The 25,022-nt window shown below is 28.6% G+C and overlaps 1 protein-coding gene across 1 annotated transcript in view; it reads right to left on the reverse strand.

Annotated features, from left to right (window-relative positions):
* LOC142331275 (uncharacterized) overlaps positions 1-25,022 on the reverse strand; it is a 312,960-nt gene that overhangs the window by 196,025 nt on the left and 91,913 nt on the right. Inside the window, exon 2 of the mRNA XM_075377054.1 lies at positions 22,377-22,433. Within this exon, the coding sequence (XP_075233169.1) occupies positions 22,377-22,433 (57 nt within the window). The remainder of the gene's footprint in view (positions 1-22,376; positions 22,434-25,022) is intronic.

The raw sequence follows: 25,022 nt of genomic DNA on the forward strand, positions 1-25,022 counted from the left end.
CCTTATCGTTCTTTGTATGCTATTATTAAAAATTATCCAGGAGTAATTGTAATCCCTTAGATCACCTTTGATTGGATAATAGCGGTCGTTATAAACATTTCCCTCCCACATACTATAACACAGCATATTGTTTTACCCTCATCTTATAACAACGATATGTTTAAGCTACAGTATATATATATATATATATATATATATATTATTTACTTAAGTCATGGTGTATAGACTTGTATACTTTTAATAGGGTTGGATTGTTTACTCAGCCGTGAACTCTGATACAATTACTAACACAAATCAACTTGCAAACTTAATACCTTTATTCGTTATTATTGTTATTATTATTATTATTACTGGTACTTTTTTTTTCTATAATTTCTTCACGATTTTACGATATCATTTTTTTTTATTCCTGTTTAATTTCTAACTTCCTTATTTTATCATTAATTTTTCTTTCAGTACAAACAAGAAAACTATTATTATTATTTATTATATATTTTTTGAAGCTTTTAATTTAAAATCAATTTTTGTAACTGTTTTATCTATTTATTAAATTTATTCTACGTAATTATGTAATAATCTAAGCTTATGTTTTATAACAATATTATTCATAAATAATGTTGTTAATATTGTTTTATAAATAATATTCATAATAATTTTTTTTTCTATTTCATTTAAGTAGTTTAAATCTAGCGGCACCATTAATATATAAAACTATATATATATATATATATATATATAGAGTTATATATATCAACCATATTAATTTAATATTATAATATATTAACTTTGACTTTTATCCCCCAATACTCCCTGTGTAAGCAGTGCACATTACTCGTGTATATCATGATTTTATTCATCATATATATATATATATATATATATATATATGTATATTTACGAGTAATGTGCACTGCTTTCATAGGGAGTACAGAGGGATATTAGTCAAAGTTAAGGGACTGATTCAGGACATCAAAATAAATAAAATAGTAGAAAAGCACACACTTCATTATCTCTCTGTCTGCCATTTTATATTTTTCAAGTAAAATAGTATACCGTAAGGATGAATACTTTAATGAAATTAACGTTTTTTTATAAAATAAATAAGTTTTCAGTTTATCTTTGAAAAAATTCCAAAATGGTTAGATTTTTAATCATTAATAGCCCCGTAAATATCAGTTTTAACATATAATGTACATATATTGTAATGATGTGCATGTAATGATTGTATCATTACAATATATGTATCATTACATATATTGTAATGATACATTATATGTAAAAAATACATATATTATTACATATAAATATATATGTAAAAATTACATATATTATTGTAAAAAAAGACATCTTATTTTTTCAAATCGGAAGAGAAACAGCTGACCAATATTCTTATTTGGAATGTAATAATACTTCACGTAGATCACGTCAATATAAGATAAATTATACACATAAGAACAAATTATAATATATAAATAAAAACAGATGTGATTAAAATCCATAAAAATTATTTAAATATAAACACGTAAAGTAATGTTAAGGTAAATACGTTAGATTTGAGTAGAAGGACACTCTCCCCGACTGAGTATACTTAAATGGATATCCGGTCGGGGAGAGTAGGGGGAAAAAAAAAACGTTAGATTTGCCGGCCTCCGTGGCGCGAGTGGAAGCGTCTCGACCTTTCATCCGGAGGTCCCGGGTTCGATTCCCGGTCAGGCATGGCATTTTCACACACACTAAAAATCATTCATCTCATCCTGTGAAGAATACCTAACGGTGAATTCGGAGGTTAAAAAAAATACATAAGATTTAAAAAATCACTATAAAATTATTCAGAAATATTGAAAATTATTTTGAGTACATACTATGAATACTATGAATAATAGTGGGATACAGGTAGATCGTATTATTTAATTAATATTAAAATTATTAATTATAATAATATATTAGTATTAATATTATATATATTATAAATATTATATAATATATTAATAACTACTAATTTTAAAAATTCATCAACGTATTACCACTGGTGTTGCAAAGGATAGTCTTTTTATTGTATTTTAATAAATTGCTGAAGATTTCCTAAACGGTTCGGTGATTTATTAAAAGTGACAATCAAAGTCCCTTCTCCTAAGCCAAAATATTATATTATTGAATATACGAAAAAGTATACGTTAAGTAAGTAGTAAAGTAATTATTGATTATACGAAAAAGTTCCGTTGTCTGGTTTGATAAAAGTGCATGTGATCGTTATTTTTAGAAAAGATTATGCAGTCGTAAAGATTTTCAGAAATAAAAGAGAACTGGGTATTTTGATTATGTTTAATTTTATTGTCTATAACTTCTGGAGATTTTTATTATATTATTTATATGCATGTAATGATTTTTTGGCTCAGCAAAAACACAATTAATAATGAGGACATAATTGTTTTTATTTTACAAAATGAAATTGTGAATAATGTCGAAGCCATTATTACAGATCATAATAATTGATTTGTATTTGTTTGAAAATATTTCAAACAATAATTACATTTGAAATTCATCAAGGGTAGTGTCAAATAAAACTGCTTGAAAAGCGGATTTAACACACACACACACACACACACACACACACACACACACACACACACACACACACACACACACACACACACACACACACACACACACACACACACACACACACACACACACACACACAGACAGACACACACAAGACAAAAAAAAATTATTATTATTACAATAATATTTTAATCCTTAAATAACTATTTGACTATTAAAACTACAGAAATAAAATTTAGCAAATGCTCTTTTCTAAATGATCTATTTTTTGGTATTAGACCATCACATCTTAAGTCCCCAAGGAAAGAGAGGATTACGTCAAATTATTTTAAGAGGTACTAAAAGAAAACGTTTGACGTAAAAAGCTGCAGGTTACAACTACCCTAACCAAAATGGGGCCCATTTAATATGTTTTACTGCTAGTTACAAAAGTAGTCTACGGTATATTCCAAATAGTGGTCTGATCGTTTGGAAGTAGAAGCATTTACTGTATTATTATTTCTTAATCTTTCACTGTTTAGCAGTTGTAAAACTCTTAAAAAAGCTGTGGAAATCATGAAATAGCGTCCTTCTGGTTAGGATTGTCATAGAGCGATGCTTTCAGACTACCATTTTTGTTTTTTTAATGTCCATTAAATTGCTGGGTCACAATCCTTTGCTTTCCATTTAAATCTCTGAGAAACCCTCACGAAACCCCTCTCTAGGACAGGGTGGTTTTTAAAACAAATTTAAAACCTTGATCTGAAAATTTATATTAACGTAAAGATGAGAATTAACCATAAAAAACTAGTTTTTCGTACCCGAATTTTGCCGTTTTGAGACCTGTTTTATTAAGTATTTTCATGTCAAAAAACATAAGAATCCATCAAGCTTATTCGTTATAAAATGCCTTAAAAATTTCAGTATGAACTCATTTCACCGGGGAGAACTGAAATCCGGGCGATATTTTTCGCTAGCCCTAACTCGATAACAAAGTGTTTTCGAACATATGTCTGTATAAACCTTTTTCCTTGTTCCAATCTCTAGAATCAGTTTCCAGATTATTTCTCTTTCCTCCTGAATCATTCTGTATATCGCTTCTTGAATTAGTATATATATATATATATTACTTTCCGAATAAAAAAGTAACTTTCCTACCATTTACCTGGAAGGATCAAGGGAAATCATTCGAAAACCTTGATAAAAACTTTCGGAACTTCATTAAAAGTATTCTTCGTGTAGGTTTTACGTATATATTTCAAACATGAATCTATTCTGTTGTACACAGGCTACGATTTAAATTTTATTTAAATCTATCGCCGAGTAAAATGTAAAAATTTATTAATTTTATTATTAATCATGGCCCGTTGGTATTAATATAAATTAATTATATAATAATAATTTCCACTTACCTATTATTATGATTACAACAATATTTATTATTTTTGTCATCATTTTTGTTTTTAAAAAATTTTAAATTCATCTAATATATTAATTTATGAAGGAAATAATTATAATCCATAACACATAAATGGTCCTGATGATGGATTAATATCCGAAAGCGCTAGGACATAATAATAAATACAATTGGTAAGTGGAAATTATTATATAATTAAAATGTATTAAATCTGTAGTGGTTATTTCAGTGTAACAGTTACTATTGTGGCGATGCTTTGTCCAAAAAAGGATTTTTCTAAAATTAAATGCTCGAAATATATGTAAAAATTATTTTTCTGGACAATATAAGTCTTTCGGTTTTATGTATAACGTACAGTAAATTATTTAGGAAATTAACCGTCTGAAATAAAATTCTAAATAATGAATGTAGTGCTTGTGTTTGTCATACAAAGGCAGTATATTTTCTATTCGGTTTGGTTGGTTATCTTTAGTATAACATATTCTAACTTGTCAATTGCTGTCCACTTCATATATTCTAATCGTGGTTTTCTCTTTGAAATATTATTCGGTACGCTTCCTTCTACTCTCAAATTAATTAACCATAGACACATTAATTAGATGTTATAACGACAACTTTTAATTAGTTTTTCTTCTTTCTAAAAAGGTTTTTCATGAGTACCTTTATTCTTTAGTTAATTCAAAATCGCCTTTAACTCAATTTGTTTTTTTTTATATTTGTTTTACTTTATCCGTCTTTTCTCTCCTATAATTTGTACACTTCTAAGAAAGAAACATAAATGTTATTCTTTCTTCTTTTATAGTATTTAGGAGAAATATATATATCTTCTTTTCTATTCTTATGTTATTTACAAAAAATTTAACTAAGTTTTAGTTCTGACATGTGTTCATTATTTCTATTGTTTAATTTAGTTTTACGTTATAAAAGAAGTAAGAGTTGCAGGGAAAATTTTAACGATAATAGCTGGTTAATCTATGTTCGTTTAGCCAGACGTACGACTATTTATTTATAGGTTGATCCGTGTACTACAAGCTCGCCACAAAACAAGAAACTTATTAGTGAGCCGACGGAATCTGCTCCGGTTGTCATTTTACGATCTTTTTAGCGTAATACATGTAGTTCATTCTTTTTTTTTTTTTGTTGTAATACTATACGTTGTTCTGCTAATTTATTGTGCAATATTTGTGTACAATAGTAGTAAATTATGTGTATATCAATTTTACGAGTAAGTAAATCTTTAAAACTAAACTGAACTTGCGATCGGGTTCTTTATAAGCGACTGTTTCTCTCTTTCACACTTGAAAATGAGATAATAAGCCGAACCTTTTTCCGGATTTTACGAATCCATTCCTTTTCTTGAACTCGTACCCGATTATTGATTGTCTCCCGAGCTTGTTGATTTAATTTGTTACGTTTAACCGTCAATTTATGTTCATAATATAGAAGAAAATACACTCTTACTTTAACTTATCCTATACAAGGTTCACAATCACAAATCGAGATTACCCTTAATATCTATTCACGCAATAATTTCTACGGACTGTAAAAGGTGAAGTGGATTCTGTTTTGTGAAGACCGGTAGGAGGAAATGTTTTTAGAACGGTCGATATACAGCGTAACACTATCGGGTAGCCGGCATCAAATTCCTTGCCGACACCTATAACACGGGTATGCAATATCAGACTGTTGATATGCATTTCATCATATTTTCCTGCGATTTTATTTTTATTTTCAAGAAGTAAAATTAAATAAAGCATTTAGATTGCAATTAAATCAATGTGGAATATGTACGTTTTTCAAAAATGGGCAAGAAACTCTTTTTTTTTAAATTATTTTAACGGTATTTAAATGGGTCTGACCGTTCAATAGTGCATTGACGACTCATAAAATTTTCATGAAATTTTTTCCGATAATACCACAATAAGTTTATCAAATGAATCTAATTATCACAATTTATTGATTTATTTTGCACGTATAGGCCTAAATGTAAAAAATTTAAATCTTAATATAATTAATGAGGTACACTTTTACGTTCCTCTAAGCGTGTGCAATAAGTTTTTATTCTTATTTTCGTTATTTCAAAAATTAACACGATCAAGCACCAGACTTTTTTCCCTTTCATATATTTTCTTCTAGGACTTCACTGGATCGGCGTTTGACCTGGAAGTGTCACGTGAGGATGAAGAGGAAGCAGCTAAACGCAAGGTACAGGGAACTTCATTGGCTGCTACGGAGAAACTCGGGCCTCACGTTATCTAACAAGATCTTAATTTATAAGGCTATCCTGCGCCCGATCTGGAAGTATTTCAGATTTCAGAACAAAGTAGCGAGGGTAATTGCCGAAGCTCCGTGGTTCACGCGGAATGATGAGATTCGCGATTATATGGAGCTCCCATCGGTTCGTGAGATTGCAAAACAACGCAATGTCAAATACCTGCAGAGGCTTGAGAATCATGTAAACCACTTTGCAATTAATCTACTCGATAACAGCAGAGACGTCCGACGGTTGAAACGAGCTCATGTACTCGACTTAGGGTCTGCGTAACATTTTGGAATCTAACACCATCAAGTTTAATGGTGTCGTACCTAATTTCTTGTTACTTCTCTTTCTTTTTCTTTTTATTTGTTATTAATGCCTGTTTTGTGGATATTTGGTGCTGAAATTAATGGTTTGTGATTTATGACTGAGCTTGAAATTTCATATTTGACTTTAAGTTTGCTTGCAATTATTTATTGTGTATTATTTATTTTGGGGGTTCCTTAAGGACCTTCTTACCACGTGCTTTTGTCAGGAAACTTACTTATGGATCTGCAGGAGAGCCGATTCTAATTGTAATTGTTATTGAGCAAAAAAAAATAAATATATATATATTTTCTTCAACCGCACCGAATTTCGACTTAGAAATGAAATGTAGCCACCGTATGAAAGCAATACTCGAAGGTGCTTCGATCGATTCAACGAAAAGAATTGATTTTTTACATAGTCCTTTATCTGTATATTCATGTATTTTAACTTACCTCAAAATTTTCCTCGTAAGCAGTCATCTATCGAGGACAAAGTTCTTTGTACCCACAGCTGCATAATTTTCCGGCAAAGCCAGTAAACATTTCAATTACCTGGCATGCTTTTTTGTTACGTATTTTATTTATCAATATTATTATTATTATTATTGATACATAAATTATTCAAAATAAATGAACCGTTTTGTAAATGGTGAACATTAAATTTTTAATCTTTATTAAATAGTAAGCCGACTAAATTTACTTTTTGTTGTTTTGAATTTATATTAACTCCTTAAACTACTTTAAAAAAATTGTGAATTCCTTAATTAATAAACTCTATAAATTTATCTAAAATTATAATTTAACTTGTATTTTTACTATTTTTTAACGTAAAATATTAATATTAGTATAATCTATAAATTTCTCAATGAAATAAATTTATTACGAAAAATTTCTAATAAATATTTGTATTAAATATTGAGTTACAAAAATCGTTTTTCCGTTCACTTAATTGTAATAACCTTCGTCTAAGTTAATCGGAGTGTAAATGAAATAGAATCTGCGAATTCGCTGTACCGAAACGGAAAATAACTCTATAATTAAAAATAATAAAGTAATAAATGATATCGTTTTAAATAAAAATAAATTACCCGTTGATTATATATAGTTGTTTATTATTGTGTTTATATATTTAGTATATCGCAGTTACTAAGACGTGATGCTCTCCTACGATCAAGTATAAAGATTATGGAAGGGAATAACTAGTACTATTTTTAATTAATAAGAGGTTGGTTGAATGTGATCGGTGAAGATTTTATTCTGCGATTTTATTGGAAAAGACTTTCCCACAAATTAGTCGCATGTCTAAAGTATTATTATTTTTGTTTACGTAGTATAATAGATCGATCAAATATATATATATAAATAAATTACTGAGATAAATAAACAGATATCTTATTGTGATAGGTTCTATATTACATTATGTAGATAACTTTAGAAAAGGGCAGATAATATACCACAGAGTTCCCAGATTTGAATCCCGGTCAGGCATGGCATTTTCACACACGCTACAAATCATTCATCTCATCATTTAAATTAATACCTAACGGTGGTCTCGGAGGTTAAAAAAAAGATACTCCACGAATAAAGAAATCCGAATTGCCCCTTCTATTTGTCTTTATAGATCGACGGAAATTTTGATAAAACTTTGATCAAAATAGCATAATAAATTATAAAATTAATAATAAAATAAAAAAAATTGATGTAATTAAATTCCATATTAACTACTTCATTCTCAATAAAAATCTGATGTGTGTACCACAAGACTTCCTTGTACGCCTATTAAATTACATATACAACTTTTTTGAAATGTTAAGTACGTACAATTTTATTTCGATAATAACTTCTGATATGTTTTCATATTTTTGTTTTAATATTGTTATTATTTATTTAAATTTTTTTTTACAATCTAAAGGTTAATAATTATTAATATATTTTTATATTTAAATTAAAAAAAAAAGATGATGAAGATGGATTTGAACCGATGTATCTACCCCTTGTAAGATCCAATTATTTCATTAATTAACATTATATTTGGCTATAACTCTGGAACCAATGAGTAAAAGTACCACTTATGATATTTCGTTGAAAAGCTCTCAATAAGGAATTATTACTGCAGTTAAGAAAAAATCAAAATTCAATTTTCTAGATTTTGGGGTTTCTGGACACTTTAGATGTGGCCAATTGCAATCAAAAGGGGAGGTGCACAACTTGATGTTATAACAGTCCTAAATCCAAAATTTTAATACCTTACGGCTAATGTTTTTTGAGTTTTGCGAGATACATTCGCACAAACGTATATAAGTACGTACAGACGTCACGCCGAAACTAATCAAAATGGATTCAGGGATGGTCAAAACGGCTATTTCTGTTGAAAGCGAAAAACCAAAATTTTTCGCGATATAAATACTTCCTTTACTTCGTACAAGGAAGTAAAAAAAGGATGATTGGTAGGTTTCTTTGTTTGCTGTATGCGCTCACATTTTTATTTCAGCTGCTATTGGCTCAGAGCGGACCAATGTTGGTGCTCCGGGCGGCTGCGCACAGTGCATGAACGATTCATTCGTTCAAACGATTTATATATCTCGATACAAACGATTTACCGAAAATTATATTTGTGTTTTGGGGATAAAAAAGAAAATTATTGGGGTTAAAGCTGTGTTGAAAAATCCCAACTCAAGAAACAGCAAAATCCTAAAACTTCAAAATCCTGAACTAAAAATGTTCAGGATTTTGAAGTTCTCATTGTAAAGGTTTTTTTTTGTTAGTATGCTAAATTCATGAACGATATTTAGTTACAACTGGCAAAAATATGTAACACAAACATATGTAATGAAACATAAACCGTTTTCGCGGCGGACCTATGTCTCGCCTTTTTTCTAGTAAAATATAGACATGTAAAATAATATTGAAATGCATGAAGATATTAAATAGAGCAAACTATTCATAAGGATATTAATGATAATTATTTAGATTTAGATTTATTTAAACGTCAACTCAGATTTGTTATTAATCTTTTATTTCATTATTTAAAAATTTATGGACAGGATAATATCTATTTCTGTAAAACGGGTTTTAGATGTATTTTGAATAAATCGGTGGGAATACTTTTTAAATGGTTCAATAACTTATTAAAAATGGTAATGGAGATTTAATAAGGTCATCCTCGTAAGGGGAAGTATTGCGTTGAATTACAGGAAAACATTTCTGTTGTTGACTTGATAGAGGGGGTTATTTTTAAGAGTAAGTGACCATTTGATTCGAGTGTTATTTTCTGCCCTTCCTAGCATTGTTACCATAACGTTCGTTGTTACTCGTTTTAGAGTACTTCTATTCTCAAAACTTCTTTAAGCACTTAGCCTTCCTGAGTTGCGATCGTCGAATAAATAGCGATGTTAAACTCTTCCCACTCCATCTATTTACTTACCTGTTATTATATTATCTATTTTACTTATCTATTATTACTTATCTATTTTTGTACGGCGTAGGAATGCGGATGGAGACGGGCAATGGGCTAAAAACAATTTTGAGAATGGAAGTCCTCCGAAACACAACGATTGTTAGAGTGACAACGCTAGGAAGGGCAGAAAATAATTATCAAATATGATAAAATCAAATAAAATATGATATTCCTAGCGGGAATATAGAATATTGTGAAAACAATTTTTAATTGACTGTGTTTTTACCAAATATAAATTAATGAAATGTCTTCTTTTATTTAAATGAAAATAATCGATTACACAACTTCGTTTCAAGTATTTTATGTAATTAATAATTATATACAGTAATTAATATTTATAATATTAGTACTACAATAATTTTTTTTGTGTTTTATATGATTTTATTTTGTAATGAGATGCTTTAACGAGTTAATAAAAAAGATTGGATGAGAGAAACAAGAGTTGAAAATTTATTAAATTCGTTCCAGTAAATAAAAAACTAGTATTCTAGTCGACCAAAATGTCAGTTGAATCGCTGATTCTTTTACGAAAATATAACATCTGTTGTATGTTTTATTTTTATTTATTTTTTTACGATAAAAATTTTACTTTTAACATACAAGTTATATAATTAATTAATTAATTATCCGTGTACAGTATATTACAATATAAATGTTTTAAAATGTTTACCAAATCCTACGTTTTCATCTTAAATTATATAAAATTATAAAGTTTTTCATTTCTGATATAATGAAAATGATATTTACAGCTTTACTTTTAAAATTATTTTCTTAAGATTTACGATCCTTGCAATAAAATTAAAAGTAATTTATAGTTACTTGATAATATTTAATGTAATCAAATAATTTTTGTTACCATGTTAATGAATAATAAAATAATTACATAAATAGAAAATTATAAACTTAAGAAAAGGAAACTAAAACCCCACAAATGGGATATTACTTTGTTATTCAAAATTACTGTTTCGTTTTAGAATTAGGATATTTATAAATTGCAATGATATCCAACCTAAGACGATTATTTAAAATCTATTTTAATAAGTAATAAAATATTCCGTTCACAATAAAATTCAAACGAATTAATTAAAATAAATACGAAATCAACAAAATAAACAATGCTCAGATAATAAAAAATGGTAGAAAAGCCATAAGCAAAATTATCATGGAAGATATTAATTTAAAAACTGTCAATCGTAAATTTGTAATTTGAAAATAAATAACTTATTGTATTCTATCTTTTAAAAAGAATACCAAGTTGAGGTATTTGACGTGTAAACTTTATTAAAATATCTAAATCCATTTTTATAACGTGAATTTCTATCATAAAAAATACAATAATAAAACGTGATAGACGGATAAGGAACTGCTTCCGGACATACCAACATAAGAAAAGTCGTATTAACAAATAAAACAATATATATCATTTAAAGACTATATATATATATATGTACACGTAGTGTTTAGAAAGCATGGCACAACCATTAATTAACTTGCCGACCGTTGAAGTTAGCAAATACTCCTATTTCAAAATTGTTTATTTTTTCATTATGAAACCACCACAGCTCAAGTAACGTGAGGGTTCCCGTAGAAGCAACTCAGCAATTTTAAATGGGTAGGATAGGATTACGACACGCCATTTTGAAGGTCGATGGAAAACGAAACTCTAGCCGAAAAGATATGAACTATGACATTTCTAACGAAATTAGCTGTTTTTTCACAGTTATACTCAAAAACGGTCGAATCTCTAAAATAGCCTTAAATAACTGTTAAGTAACACTAAAAAATATTAAATTATAAAATACTCCTACATTACAAAAATGTATTGAATGAGATCTATAGACTCTAGACTACTTGGCGAGTATTGTAGGACGCTTTTATAACTAGCTGTAAGAAATATTGAATTCCAAAAAATTTTGGTTAGTATTGCCGTAGCCGATGATTTTTAATGTCTTTAAAAGGATGTGGTATTTCTGTACCTTTTCATTTAAATTTTTTGGTTCCCACTTCTAGGAACTCGGGGTAATGGTGGTTCAATACCGAAGAATTAGAACGTTATAAGGTAATTTTCATGTTTCTATGTCCAACGGATGTAAAGTTATTTAAAGGTTGCAATACTTTGTTATCACCCTCTGTGTGTGTATATATATATATATATATATATATATATAAAAGGGAATTTCCGTCAGACTTCAAAAAAAGTGTTATAGTAATGATACCAAAGAAAGCAGGAGCAGATAAATGTGAAGAATACAGGACAATTAGTTTAACTAGTCATGCATCAAAAATCTTAACTAGAATTCTATACAGAAGAATTGAGAGGAGAGTGGAGGAAGTGTTAGGAGAAGGCCAATTTGGTTTCAGGAAAAGTATAGGAACAAGGGAAGCAATTTTAGGCCTCAGATTAATAGTAGAAGGAAGATTAAAGAAAAACAAACCAACATACTTGGAGTTTATAGACCTAGAAAAGGCATTCGATAACGTAGACTGGAATAAAATGTTCAGCATTTTAAAAAAATTAGGGTTCAAATACAGAGATAGAAGAACAATTGCTAACATGTACAGGAACCAAACAGCAACAGTAACAATTGAATAACATAAGAAAGAAGCCGTAATAAGAAAGGGAGTCCGACAAGGATGTTCCCTATCTCCGTTACTTTTTAATCTTTACATGGAACTAGCAGTTAATGTTGTTAAAGAACAATTTAGATTCAGAGTAACAGTACAAGGTGAAAAGATAAAGATGCTACGATTTGCTGATGATATAGTAATTCTAGCCGAGAGTAAAAAGGATTTAGAAGAAACAATGAACGGCATAGATAATGTCCTACGCAAGAACTATCGCATGAAAATAAACAAGAACAAAACAAAAGTAATGAAATGTCGTAGAAATAACAAAGATGGACCACTGAATGTGAAAATAGGAGGGGAAAACATTATGGAGGTAGAAGAATTTTGTTATTTGGGAAGTAGAATTACTAAAGATGGACGAAGCAGAAATTACTAAAGATGGACGATATAAAATGCCGAATAGCACAAGCGAAACGAGCCTTCAGTAAGAAATATAATTTGTTTACATCAAAAGTTAATTTAAATGTCAGGAAAAGATTTTTGAAAGTATATGTTTGGCGTGTCGCTTTATGTGGAAGTGAAACTTGGACAATCGGAGTATCTGAGAAGAAAAGATTAGAAGCTTTTGAAATGTGGTGCTATAGGAGAATGTTAAAAATCAGATGGGTGGATAAAGTGACAAATGAAGAGGTATTGCGGCAAATACATGAAGAAAGAAGCATTTGGAAAAATATAGTTAAAAGAAGAGACAGACTTATAGGCCACATACTAAGGCATCCTGGAATAGTCGCTTTAATATTGGAAGGACAGGTAGAAGGAAAAAATTGTGTAGGCAGGCCACGTTTGGAATATGTAAAACAAATCAAACCAGTCAAATGACTGATGACCAAAAAAAAGGAAAAATATATATATATATATATATATATATATATATATATATATATATATGTCGTAAAATGTTTAAACATAGAATAATTAGATGAAAGTAACGAAAACTAATTTACTTTTAGATATATACTTATTGAGTTGTGAATCGATACGTGGATTAAAAGTATTTTTATCGATGAATCCATGAGTAGAAAAAATATCTTCTTTATTATATATATTAATTTATATATCTATATATATTTATTATTTAGAATTGAGGGTACTTACGTATTAACGCCACCGTAGCTACAGCTTTATTTAAAAACAAAGTAGTCAGTCGGATTTCGGTGGAAAATGGGCCGATATAGAGTTTAACATAGATTCAAAACACTCTCTTTATTAATTTTAATAAATGGTTATTTATATTTATTTATTTTATAAATATAATTTGCAATAATTATTGAATTTATTAAATAAATAATCAAAAAATTACGGTGTTAATTAGTCAAGGTTAGCGAGCGAAGCGAGCGTAGGTTAAGTTTGGTTAAATTATATTTATAAAATAAATAAATATAAATAACCATTTATTAAAATTAATGAAGAGACTGTTCATTTTTCACCGAAATCCGATTGACTACTTTGTTTTTAAATAAAGCTGTAGCTGCGGTGGCGTTAATAAGTAAGTACCGAATTAAGAACTAACGAATGAATTAAATCTAAATCTTCCTATATATATCAATATATATATAACCCAGATTTTTTTCCCCAGATAGGAAAAATTTACTTCGATTTTTTAATTTAATGTTGAAAATATAATCATTTATAAATTTAGAACGTTTTGAAACGAAATTCGTTTTTCTTTATAAATATATATGAAATGTATAATACGCACAATATAAATAATTTTACTAATAATGACGTACTTCTGTTTTATCAGAACAAAGAATTTTTTACAACATTACGGAAAGAAAAATCACGATTAAAAAACTACTACCATAAATTTTTTAAAAGCAATTAAATGTAATATTATAATAGTAATTGGATTATATAATTTGAATCGTTAAAAATAATTTAAATAATTGATTTAGTAATTATATATATAATGTATTTATATATTTTAATAGCAGACGCTGTAATAAGTTAAATGTCAGAAAGTGGGGTAACTAGCTTAGAATATTCTTCTATTCAGCCTCGCAGTCTTGTTAAATCCTCTCACTTATTAAAATAACGTTCTCTTACGACTATTATTACTGCTATTATATTATTTTATTTAATAAAAACTCTCCAGTATATAGTTCAATCCTCTCACTAGTATTAAACTTCACTTTTGTTATTTACTTTCATAAGAATAACTTAAAAGCTCACACAACATAATAATATATTATATTCTGCCAAAACGCTTCACGATATTTACAGTTTTAATAAACAGCTGTGCCTTGTGCATAGTCTGTATATTTTATACATAATAAAGTGTACACTGTAAAACTTATTTTTGTTGAATATATCTTAAAACATCTTTCCTTAACGAACTCTGTACTGAACATATCACTTTTCCTTTCCACAAACGACTTACAGTTGTTTTATAATAATGTACCGCATTATAATTTTCAACGTAACTTAATGTTTCGATCGCGATAACATAACCTCTCATTAAGAAAATTTAGTTAAGATAAATTAAATTCAATTAAGTAAATTATTATAAGCTATTTTATAAACGAATGTAGTTTATTGTTACATCGTGAGAAATAATTGGCCTTTATTAGTAGTTTAATTAACGGTGGATTAAAAGGTATGTTAGGTAATATAATCAATTTTTTCTTGCAAACGAGTGCTGTTCGGTGTGATTATTTCTAATACGTTTAAAGATAGTTAGTATTAGATCAAAGTTAAAAAAAAAAAAAATAATAAAAATAATTTACAATTGAGATCTTCTTATTTAGTTGTGAATCGATAGGCGGATAGTACTTTTTATCGATAAATCCACGAGTAGAAAAAACCTTTCAATTTTAGTTAAAAGATACTTAAATTTAAAATAATTCGAATTAAATTTGTTTCTATTTATTGTTAAAAAGATAAGCATATTGTATTTTATAACAAAAGAGAAATATCCTAAAAAATTTAAGGAATTTTTTCAGATTCTTTTCTAAAAAAACGCTTAGAAAAATAATTACAAAATTAATGTTTCACATTAGAGAAAATAGAAACTAAGATAGGATCTAAGCTTTAATTTTTTCTCTGAAGAAGCTAATTATATATTTATAAGATTTGAAAATAGTAGAGTTGCATACTTACAAGAAAAAAAAAATTATAAAAAGTTACAAATTACTCTAAAAGTCAAGTCTTTGCAGTAAAACGCAGAAAAGTCTGTGAATAATTTTATTCAAACCAAAAATACTAACTCAAATTATCTTGTTTCTCTTTCTTTTATAACGTCGAATAATCTATTTTTTTGATGACAAAATATGAGTTGATGTAAAGTAAAAAAATCACTGTTGTGAATTCGTTGTAGTTACTGCTAGGAACAAAATAATATTTCATAAAAGTAGTTTTTATATACAATTTTAAAAATAATTTTGTGTATTTTTCAAAGGAATTGTCAATAAAACTGGGGTTTTTAGTGAGTGGTTGAAGAATTTCGATGATTTGAAACGATGTGTCCCATTTGGAATATTACGGGTAAAAAAGGTCACTTAACGACAAAACCCGGTTTAAAAGACTATTTTTCTAATTTTTAAAGCCAAAGTAACTATTTTATACACTTCTTTCTGTAAAAAAATACATCTTGATCTGTGGCTATTTAAGATGTATCTTAGGAGATTTTCCACTGATTTTCATTAAGCAATATCTAACATAAAATTAAAGCGCTGTGATGAACGGTTATTGAAATAAAGTAGAAAAATAATATTCGCTCAAAAATTCCAAAGCTAGATGGTTATTTTGATATGATGACGGTTAAACAACCGTCAGCATTAGATAATAGGAAAAAATACAAGTAAATGGAACAGAGAAATATTTAATAATAAAAAATAATAATTTACTAAAACAAAAGTATTTATGAAAGGACGGCTTTAATACATACCGCTGCTCAAACAATTCCAATATAAAGCGTAAATTTAGTTTTAAAAATACTTACACTATTTATATCTTCTATTTGCACTATCCGCCACTATCTAATGCACTTTTCTTATATAGTTTAAATAAAAATTATTAAAAGAAAATTGATAGCAGAACAATTAATAACATTTACAGGAACCAAACAGCAACAGTAATAATTGAAGAACATTTGAAAGAAGCCAAAATAAAAAAAGGGAGTCCGACAAGGATGTTCCCTATCCCCGTTACTTTTTAATCTTTACATAGAACTAGCAGTTAATGATGTTATAGAACAATTTAGATCCGGAGTAACAGTGCAAGGTGAAAAGATAATGATGCTACGATTTGCTGATGATATAGTTACTCTAGCTGACTAAAAAAAAATTTAGAAGAAACAATGAACGGCATGGATGAAGTCCTACGCAAGAAGTATCGCATTAGAATTAACAAGAACAAAACGAAAGTAATGAAATGTAGTATAAATAATGAAGATGAACCACTGAATATAAAAATACGAAGAGAAAATATTACGGAGGTAGAAGAATTTTGTCATTTGTAAAGTAGAATTACTAAAGATGGACGAAGCAGGAGCGTAATAAAATGTCAAATAGCACAGGGGAAACGAGCCTTCATTCAGAAGTATAATTTGTATAAATAAAAAATTAATTTAAACGACAGGAAAACATTTTTAAAAGTATATATTTGGAGCGTAGATTTATATGGCAGTGAAACTTACACGATTGGAGTACCTGAGAAGAAAAGAGTAGAAGCTTTTGAAATGTGTTGCTACAGGAAAATTTTAAAAATCAGATGGGTGGATAAAGTGACATTTTTTGTGTTGCGAAAAATTGTTGAAAAAAGAAGCATTAGAAAATTATAATTAAAAGAAAAGACAAACTTATAAGTCACATATAAAGGCCTCCTGGAATAGTCGCTTTAATAATGGTGGGACAGGTTGAAGGGAAAACTTTTGCACGCAGGCAACGTTTGGAATATGTAAAACAAATCGTTAGAGATGTAGGATGTAGGAGGTATACCGAAATGAAATGACTGGTACTAGATAGGGAATCTTTGAGAGCTGCATCAAACCAGTCAAATGATTAAATACAAAAAACAAATCAAAAGAAAAATAAAGACAGTATTATCTTTAACCAATTTTGTCTTAAAAACAAATTTGATGGAAGGAATTACTATTTAATAATTTTTTTTTTACAATCAACTTTATTTACAACCGGTTTCCTGAAATACATTTCAAAACCTCAAATAAATCGAATTAGAAATTATGACAAAAATGAAGAAGACCATCCGATGGTGCCCTCGAAAGTTACAAAAATTTTAATATAATTCAAATTTTAAAACCAGTACTTTATAAAATTAAAACAGTAAAACAGTAGATAAAAACGGTTTCTGTTGAGTAGTACAGCAGCAACAAAAATAAAAATAACAATAAAGGGATACTATGGGAACAAAATAATAATAATAATATATGATTCGATATAAATATAATAATGGCAATACTATATCCTGACAACCAGTATCAAAAGTATAGAATTCCAGAAAGTAGTCAATAGATAATGAAGTTCTTACAATCTAGAACAGTAACAACGACGATGGACACACAGAGCAGCATCAATGCATTAGCATATATATTGAACACAACACTCCACACTGTACCAAATTACTAAAAAAATAATTTGGTATACAACACCGAGATAGTAACATATAATTTGTGTTATAAAGGACAATTCATGTCTTAAAACTTTTCACGAACCGCTGAGGTCAACACATGAAGTCTTTTCACCCGTCTAACGTCTCTACTGTTATCCAACAAATTTACAGCTAAATGTTTATCATGTGTATTGAGTCGTGATACGTATATCCTGCTCGATCTCAGTATTTCCTCCTGAACGTTAAAGATCTGTAGATAGTCGTGTATCTCTTGTTTGTTGCAAACCACGGTGCCTTCGTTATAACTCTCAAGATTTTGTTTTTTGTTTTGAAACCGTTAGATCATTTTAATGTTACTGACCCGGCTCGTTCCCCACAGTTGTATACCGTAAGTCCATTCGGTTTTAAAAATAGGTAGTATATCAATAAATTATTGATATACAACGAGTACAATTTATTGATACAAAACAAGTTACGACTGTTACCCAGTAGCCAGTGAAACAGCAAAAATCGCATGTTTAATTGTTTCTTCTTTTCTTTTATTAGCTCTTTCCAGGTTAAATGACGATCATGATGCATACCTAGGTACCTAAATGTGCTCACATCAGGAGGGATATTGTCTAGGTGTACTCGAGGGAAATCGGCTCTCCTAAAGGTGACTTAACTTAAATGGATTCATTCTTATCTTCCACCAGCATAACCATTCATCGAAGTCCAAAGCAGACTGTAATGTTTTGGAAGCCAGGGCCGCGTAGTTGTCAACCGCTAAGGTCGCAATTATGGCACAGTCTGGGAAGGAAATCCACAGTAAAGATCACACACAAAGTCGGACCCGATGAACGTCCGACTGAATGTCAAAAAATTTGGACGGTTCCTGGTTACGCCAAACTTGCGTAAATCGATCACCTAGGTAGTTCCGTAACACTAGATAAAGTATTTGGGCCAGACTCAACTTTAATTTGTAGAGAAGGCTATGCAACCAGGTAGTTTAATGTACTTATTAAAGAAAAGTTTACAGAAAGAATTTTAATAAATGTAAAATTGTAAAAACTATGGAATATTGGACAGCAATGAAGTTCCTACATCACTCTTAGTAAGATAAGTTTATCAGTTACCTATTTTACATTTATTATATAGAATCTTTTTAAAACCATCATCTGTAATAAATAAATTCTGTGACTGGTTTCCAGGCCATGCTGAAATTCAACAGATTTCTATATTTTTATTTTTATATATTTTTAATGAGCCAAATTTTACTTTATGCTAGTCTCAATCTCTGTGTTAATTGCTCTAAATACCATAATGAGTATTATCTTTATAAATCAATTTATAAATAATCGTACTTTTGATGTGTTTAGTTTTTTCTATACTATATCCAAGGGCAGAGGTCAATTTTCTAAATGGAGCTATGGTAACGTCAAAATTTAATTTTTTTTTTTAATGCCTACTTTGTCGCTATACGGAGAACAATATCCAGTTTTTTTTTCTCTGCTTTCTCCTAAACGTTCTTTATTGTTCTTGGGTCTGTGTTCTGCATTCAATAAATATTTTGCAGATTTATTTAACGTAATTTTTTTTTATGATTACTTCACCATAGAAGCTCGAAGCTTGTGCATGGAAATATGAAATAAAAATTTTGTTTCGTATGAAAAATGCCATATCTTACCGGAATTCGAACCCGGGACCTCCGGGTGAAAAGCCGAGATGCTATCACTCCACCACATATATTATGTTATTAGATAGATATACGAGTATTAATGTTAATATATATATATATATATATATTATGTAAATAGATTTTCAACTGTTACAAATAGAAAGAAAAACTTTATTGAAAGAACAATATATAAAACATTAACTTAAAAAGGAACAACCATTATCTAAATAGCTTGCATTTACTCGTTATTTATAGTTTACTTGTTATTATATAATTGATCATAATACATTTTTCAAATAATAAAAAAAATAAATTAGAATTTTTTTTTGGCGTAATAATTAAATTCTTTTGCAGACAGGATTTGGGTAGATTTCGTAAGAAAGCTACCTATTCTAATGGGTACCATGATGTACCCATTGATATGTCGAAAAATGTCGACATATCTTCGCGTTTCACATTCCCCAGACCCCAAAACCACCGTCAGCACAAAAGTTTATATATACATTTACGTATATATGTATATTTCACTTTCTCGTGGACACGATAACTGCCGTAATTTTGCGGCAAACACTTTCAAATTCTTCCGTAAAAATAACTCGGTCCAAAGTCTTGGTCGAATTCGTTAACGGCCAAAATCGGACCATAGCGGGGAGCTTTTTAAAAAAAAACAAAATATCGCTGTAACTTTCTTATTAAGTAAAATATCGAATTCGTTTAAAGTTCCTACTACTCTTTGGATAAGGGCCTAAAACGTATCTAAGTAAAGTTTCTAATATCGTCAACCATTGGCCCAGAAGGTGGAAATAATTTGGTTTTGAAAAGAGATAAAATCATACCTTCCTTAATAAGCACAGTATCGAATCGGTTTTAAGTGGACGTTAATCCGCTAAACACTACCTAAAACTTTTTTTTTTTTTAAGTTTTGATATGACCAACCCTTAAGGGAAGGGATGACCAATATGTTGCTGGAAACGTAAGAAGATGGGGTTTATCGTATGTTGAACATGTGAAACGTTTTTCACATGCAACTATTGTCGTATTGAGTAAGTTTGAAGTTTTTCTTAACTTTATGGGGGAAATCTTTTTTATCTCCTACTTAGCACCGTGAAATATTTCCACTTTCCGGTGTGCCGAAAGGGATTTTGTAAATTACGGTTTGTATCATTTTTATCGCCTACTTTCCATAAACATGGATGGCATAGTATATAAATTTCTCTAAAGTCTAATCATAGATTATTATAAAATAATAAATGTAATAATAAATATATATTGCAATTATAAAATATTAAACTCGGTATATAAAACAAGAAATAACAAATAATATATTAAATACGAAATGGAATGTAAAATAATGAAACACATTAAAGAAAAATATGAAATAAAACAACACGCGACTAAGAAAATTCCCTAATTTGTGCTGATGAACCTATACATTCGCGTTCAAACTATCTCAGAAATAAAAACGCTCGAACTATGATGCGCGTGAAACACATAAACACGATTTCTTCTACGCTCTCTTCATAAGTGCCATTTCCGTTCCAAGATTGCGCGCAAACATCAGCGTCTTAGTGGCTCGCTAATGAGCCTACATCGATTAATGTAATGCAACCAGTATCTTTTATTTAGATTTTTTTTGGGTATATATCCTCCACTTTGAACCGTTGATTCTATTGCTTAATTCTAAATCTCTCCACAGTAATATATCCTTCTAATTAAATACAGTTTTGTTACGAAATAAAACCAAAGCGCTGTTTATTAATGCCGTATTTTTTTGTATGTAGGCAGAGGCCTCTATACTCTGAATGTGTGTGTGTTTCCGCTCGCGATATTATAAAACTGAACCGATCAACTAATAAATAGCATATTTAAATCCACCTGCATTAGAAACATAACAGAAAATAAATAATATGGTGTTATTGTTGCGAATAGCATTTAGTTTTTAACCGTGTAAATAACAATAACATACTTTGATCTATTTATCACTTACATTGTGTACATATATATATATATATATATATATATATATATATATATATTTAATCGGCTCATATTCATTTGTCTAGTGAGAGTAACTGAATGAAATATATCGAAAACATATTATACACTTTAATGTTCACTTACGTCTTTTAAATACAGCAATAACATTAATTATTAAACCATAATACTACTATACGTCATTTTGTTACATATATAATAGTTGAACCGATGTATATTTCGTAATGTAATATTATTAATAATTCTGTATGTATTACCTAAACTAAAAGCAATACTATTATATACAATATACATAATTAGAAAGTCACATATTCTTGTCAAGGTCAGACATCAATAATACTATTATACATGTTTTAATTACGTATATCGTTGGACAATTTTATTAAAGGCAGTTGTTACACATGAATATTATTGTTGTAATTAAAATTATAATAATAATATCATTATTAACAGATTAAATAAAAGTATTCATCATTGTATTGTTATAATTGTAATATTCTAATTTCTAACAAAATATTTTTGTAACAAACAATTTTCTGATAACTCACCATGTAACAGTCTGGTCCTTGTAAACATGTTTTCTGCGTTGATGTTTTTTGCGAAAACTGAAAAAAAAAGTTATATTTCTATTAACAATTAATTTAAAAAAAAAGTGTACTGTTTAGTTCTATTAATAAAATCATTTTTTTTATGTAAATAAAATGAACTAAAAAATTTGCTCTAAAATTTATTTTCCAATTTTAAACTTTTAGAATCTGTTAAAGAATTAAAAAAATTAAACCTCCGATATATTTATTTAAATTTAGTGCCGATTTTGAAACTTCAAAAATTTAAATTGCCGTAAAATTTTTGCTAACATGAATATTCACTTTTACTTAAAGAATAACAATTTCCATTACTTATGAATTAGAAAGCAGATCTGTTTTTATATAACTCGACATAGTACTTTGATTTATAAAAAATAATTACTGAATCGTTTAAAATATCTTACATTAAAAGATAAATTAATTTATTTATAATAAAATTAAAAGATTCTTTTTCAGAAGCAATACTACTCTTCAATAATTTTTTAATAATTCTAATTGAAAATTAAACTAAACTCCTGAATTTACTTCATCTTCGTTCAGATTGTACGGAAATATACATGTTAATAATTTTTACTGACGCCTTCTGAACTCTGATTTATTTTTTAAATTCTGTATGCTTAATATCTTAAAAATTTTACCGTAATTTTATTGCGTAAGTTTATATATTAAATGACTAATATGGACATTAACTAAGCTATATTTATCTTTTTACTGCTTTTGTATTTTGAGATGCTGTAGTGATCAAGGTTTTCCATAGATCCATCCAAGAAGATATTGGGACAGATCCTTATTTTTATCAGTCGAATATCAATCTATCCATTTTTGTTGTGATATATATGTATAACTATTATTAGTATGTTGCGATCAGATTTATAGATTTGTTTATTAACGTGTAATCTTTTAGAGATATTTTTAAGACTATCTAAGGGTTTATATCTTTACTTTTCCAAGTGTTATAGAATATAATCTCGGTAGTTTTGGTACCATAAAAAAATAACTCGTCGAGATATTTATATATTTTCTCCTCAGAGGGCCAAGTAGCGTCAATATCCAGTGAAAACCTGCTTAGAATTGTTTGAGTGAGTATGTATATAATAACAAAGGAGTCTCTCTGTCTCTCTACATATATATATATATATATAAATACAGAAATTCATATATACAGTATATATGTACAGAAATATATATATATATATATATACAGAAATTCCTTTGTACTGTCGGTCGGAAAACTCTACTACTAAAATGTCAGATTTCGATAGAGTAGATCCTTTGATTACGTTATATGTGTGTTGGTCTCTATAACGCTTAAAATCTATGAAATAAGCTGACATAGAAATGAAATGATGGTGATGGTGATATAGTGATGCTGAAATGTGGTGGGATGATTTCTACATAGTTATTAATACCAGAAAATTTTTAATCTAAAAATAAATTTTTGTTGGGGTGGGGTGATTATCTCTACAAATCCGTAAATTTACCCAATTTGTTTCATTTTTTTTTTTAAAAGAGTTTCTTATTCTAAGATATCGATAATCTTATAAAAAAATGCCTGCGTGAAAACAAGTTTAAAAAAAAACACAAAAGCAAGAAACTTGCTTAAAAAAGAAATAAATAAAAATTTAAAAAAAAGAAATGCAGAGAAACTATATAAACGTAAGTTATGACCTTCTGGAATGAGGGAATATTTCCTTTTTATTTTTAAGTATTTCAAATAATTTTATTTTTGAAAAAATACTACAAATTCAGAACTAAATCAGGCTAGACATTATTTTTTAACAATAATGAAAGATTATGACAACGAAAAAAATAAACTATATCTTAAAATTAATCTGTGCGGTGACTAATAACTCTACAAAATATCGAAATCAGTCTGATCGTGGAAGAAAAAAAGAAATCTGAGTAAGATTAATCTTACACATATATGTTAATCTTACATTATAGATGTGAGTAAGTAAATCTGTGTAGTATTATTTTGTAAATATAAGTACAAAATAAATTTACAAAAATACAAATACATTTTATTTTTCTGTACATTAAGAGAGAAATAATAACGTAAGGCATAACTATGATACTAATTGAATTTATTCAGTACTAGTCGGTCCGTCTAGCCACAACTTGGACCCTCAGAGCTCAGGTCAGCCCAGGCGAATCCCGGAGCCGACTCAACGGTTTCTCGGGGCCAACCTCATGGCCGAAGAGCTCGCTTCGCTCACCGTTCCCGACTTTCAAGTAGACCGGCGCCCTGGACCCCGCAGACGTTGCTTTGATCGTCATTCCCACCTACCCAGAGGGCTCCACCACCTGGACCCTCGCTATACGTTATTCTCATGGTTGAGAGAATAATACTGATAAATAATATTTATAATACTCAGGTTTTATAGAAACCTGAAAAGGAAACTAAATTATAAAAGATAGAATAATATTAACGTTTTCTTTCTTTTTCCTGTTTAGCCTCCGGGAATTACCGTTCAGGTATTACTTCAGAGGATGAATAAAGGTGATATGTATGAGTGTAATTGAAATGTAGTCTTATTATTATTTTTCAATCTATTTAATTATTTCTTTAACGTATATAAAATAGAATCATTCAATTGATTCGAATCA

The sequence above is a fragment of the Lycorma delicatula genome, chromosome 10, assembly GCF_047948215.1.
Source record: "Lycorma delicatula isolate Av1 chromosome 10, ASM4794821v1, whole genome shotgun sequence".
Taxonomy (NCBI): Eukaryota; Metazoa; Arthropoda; class Insecta; order Hemiptera; family Fulgoridae; genus Lycorma; species Lycorma delicatula.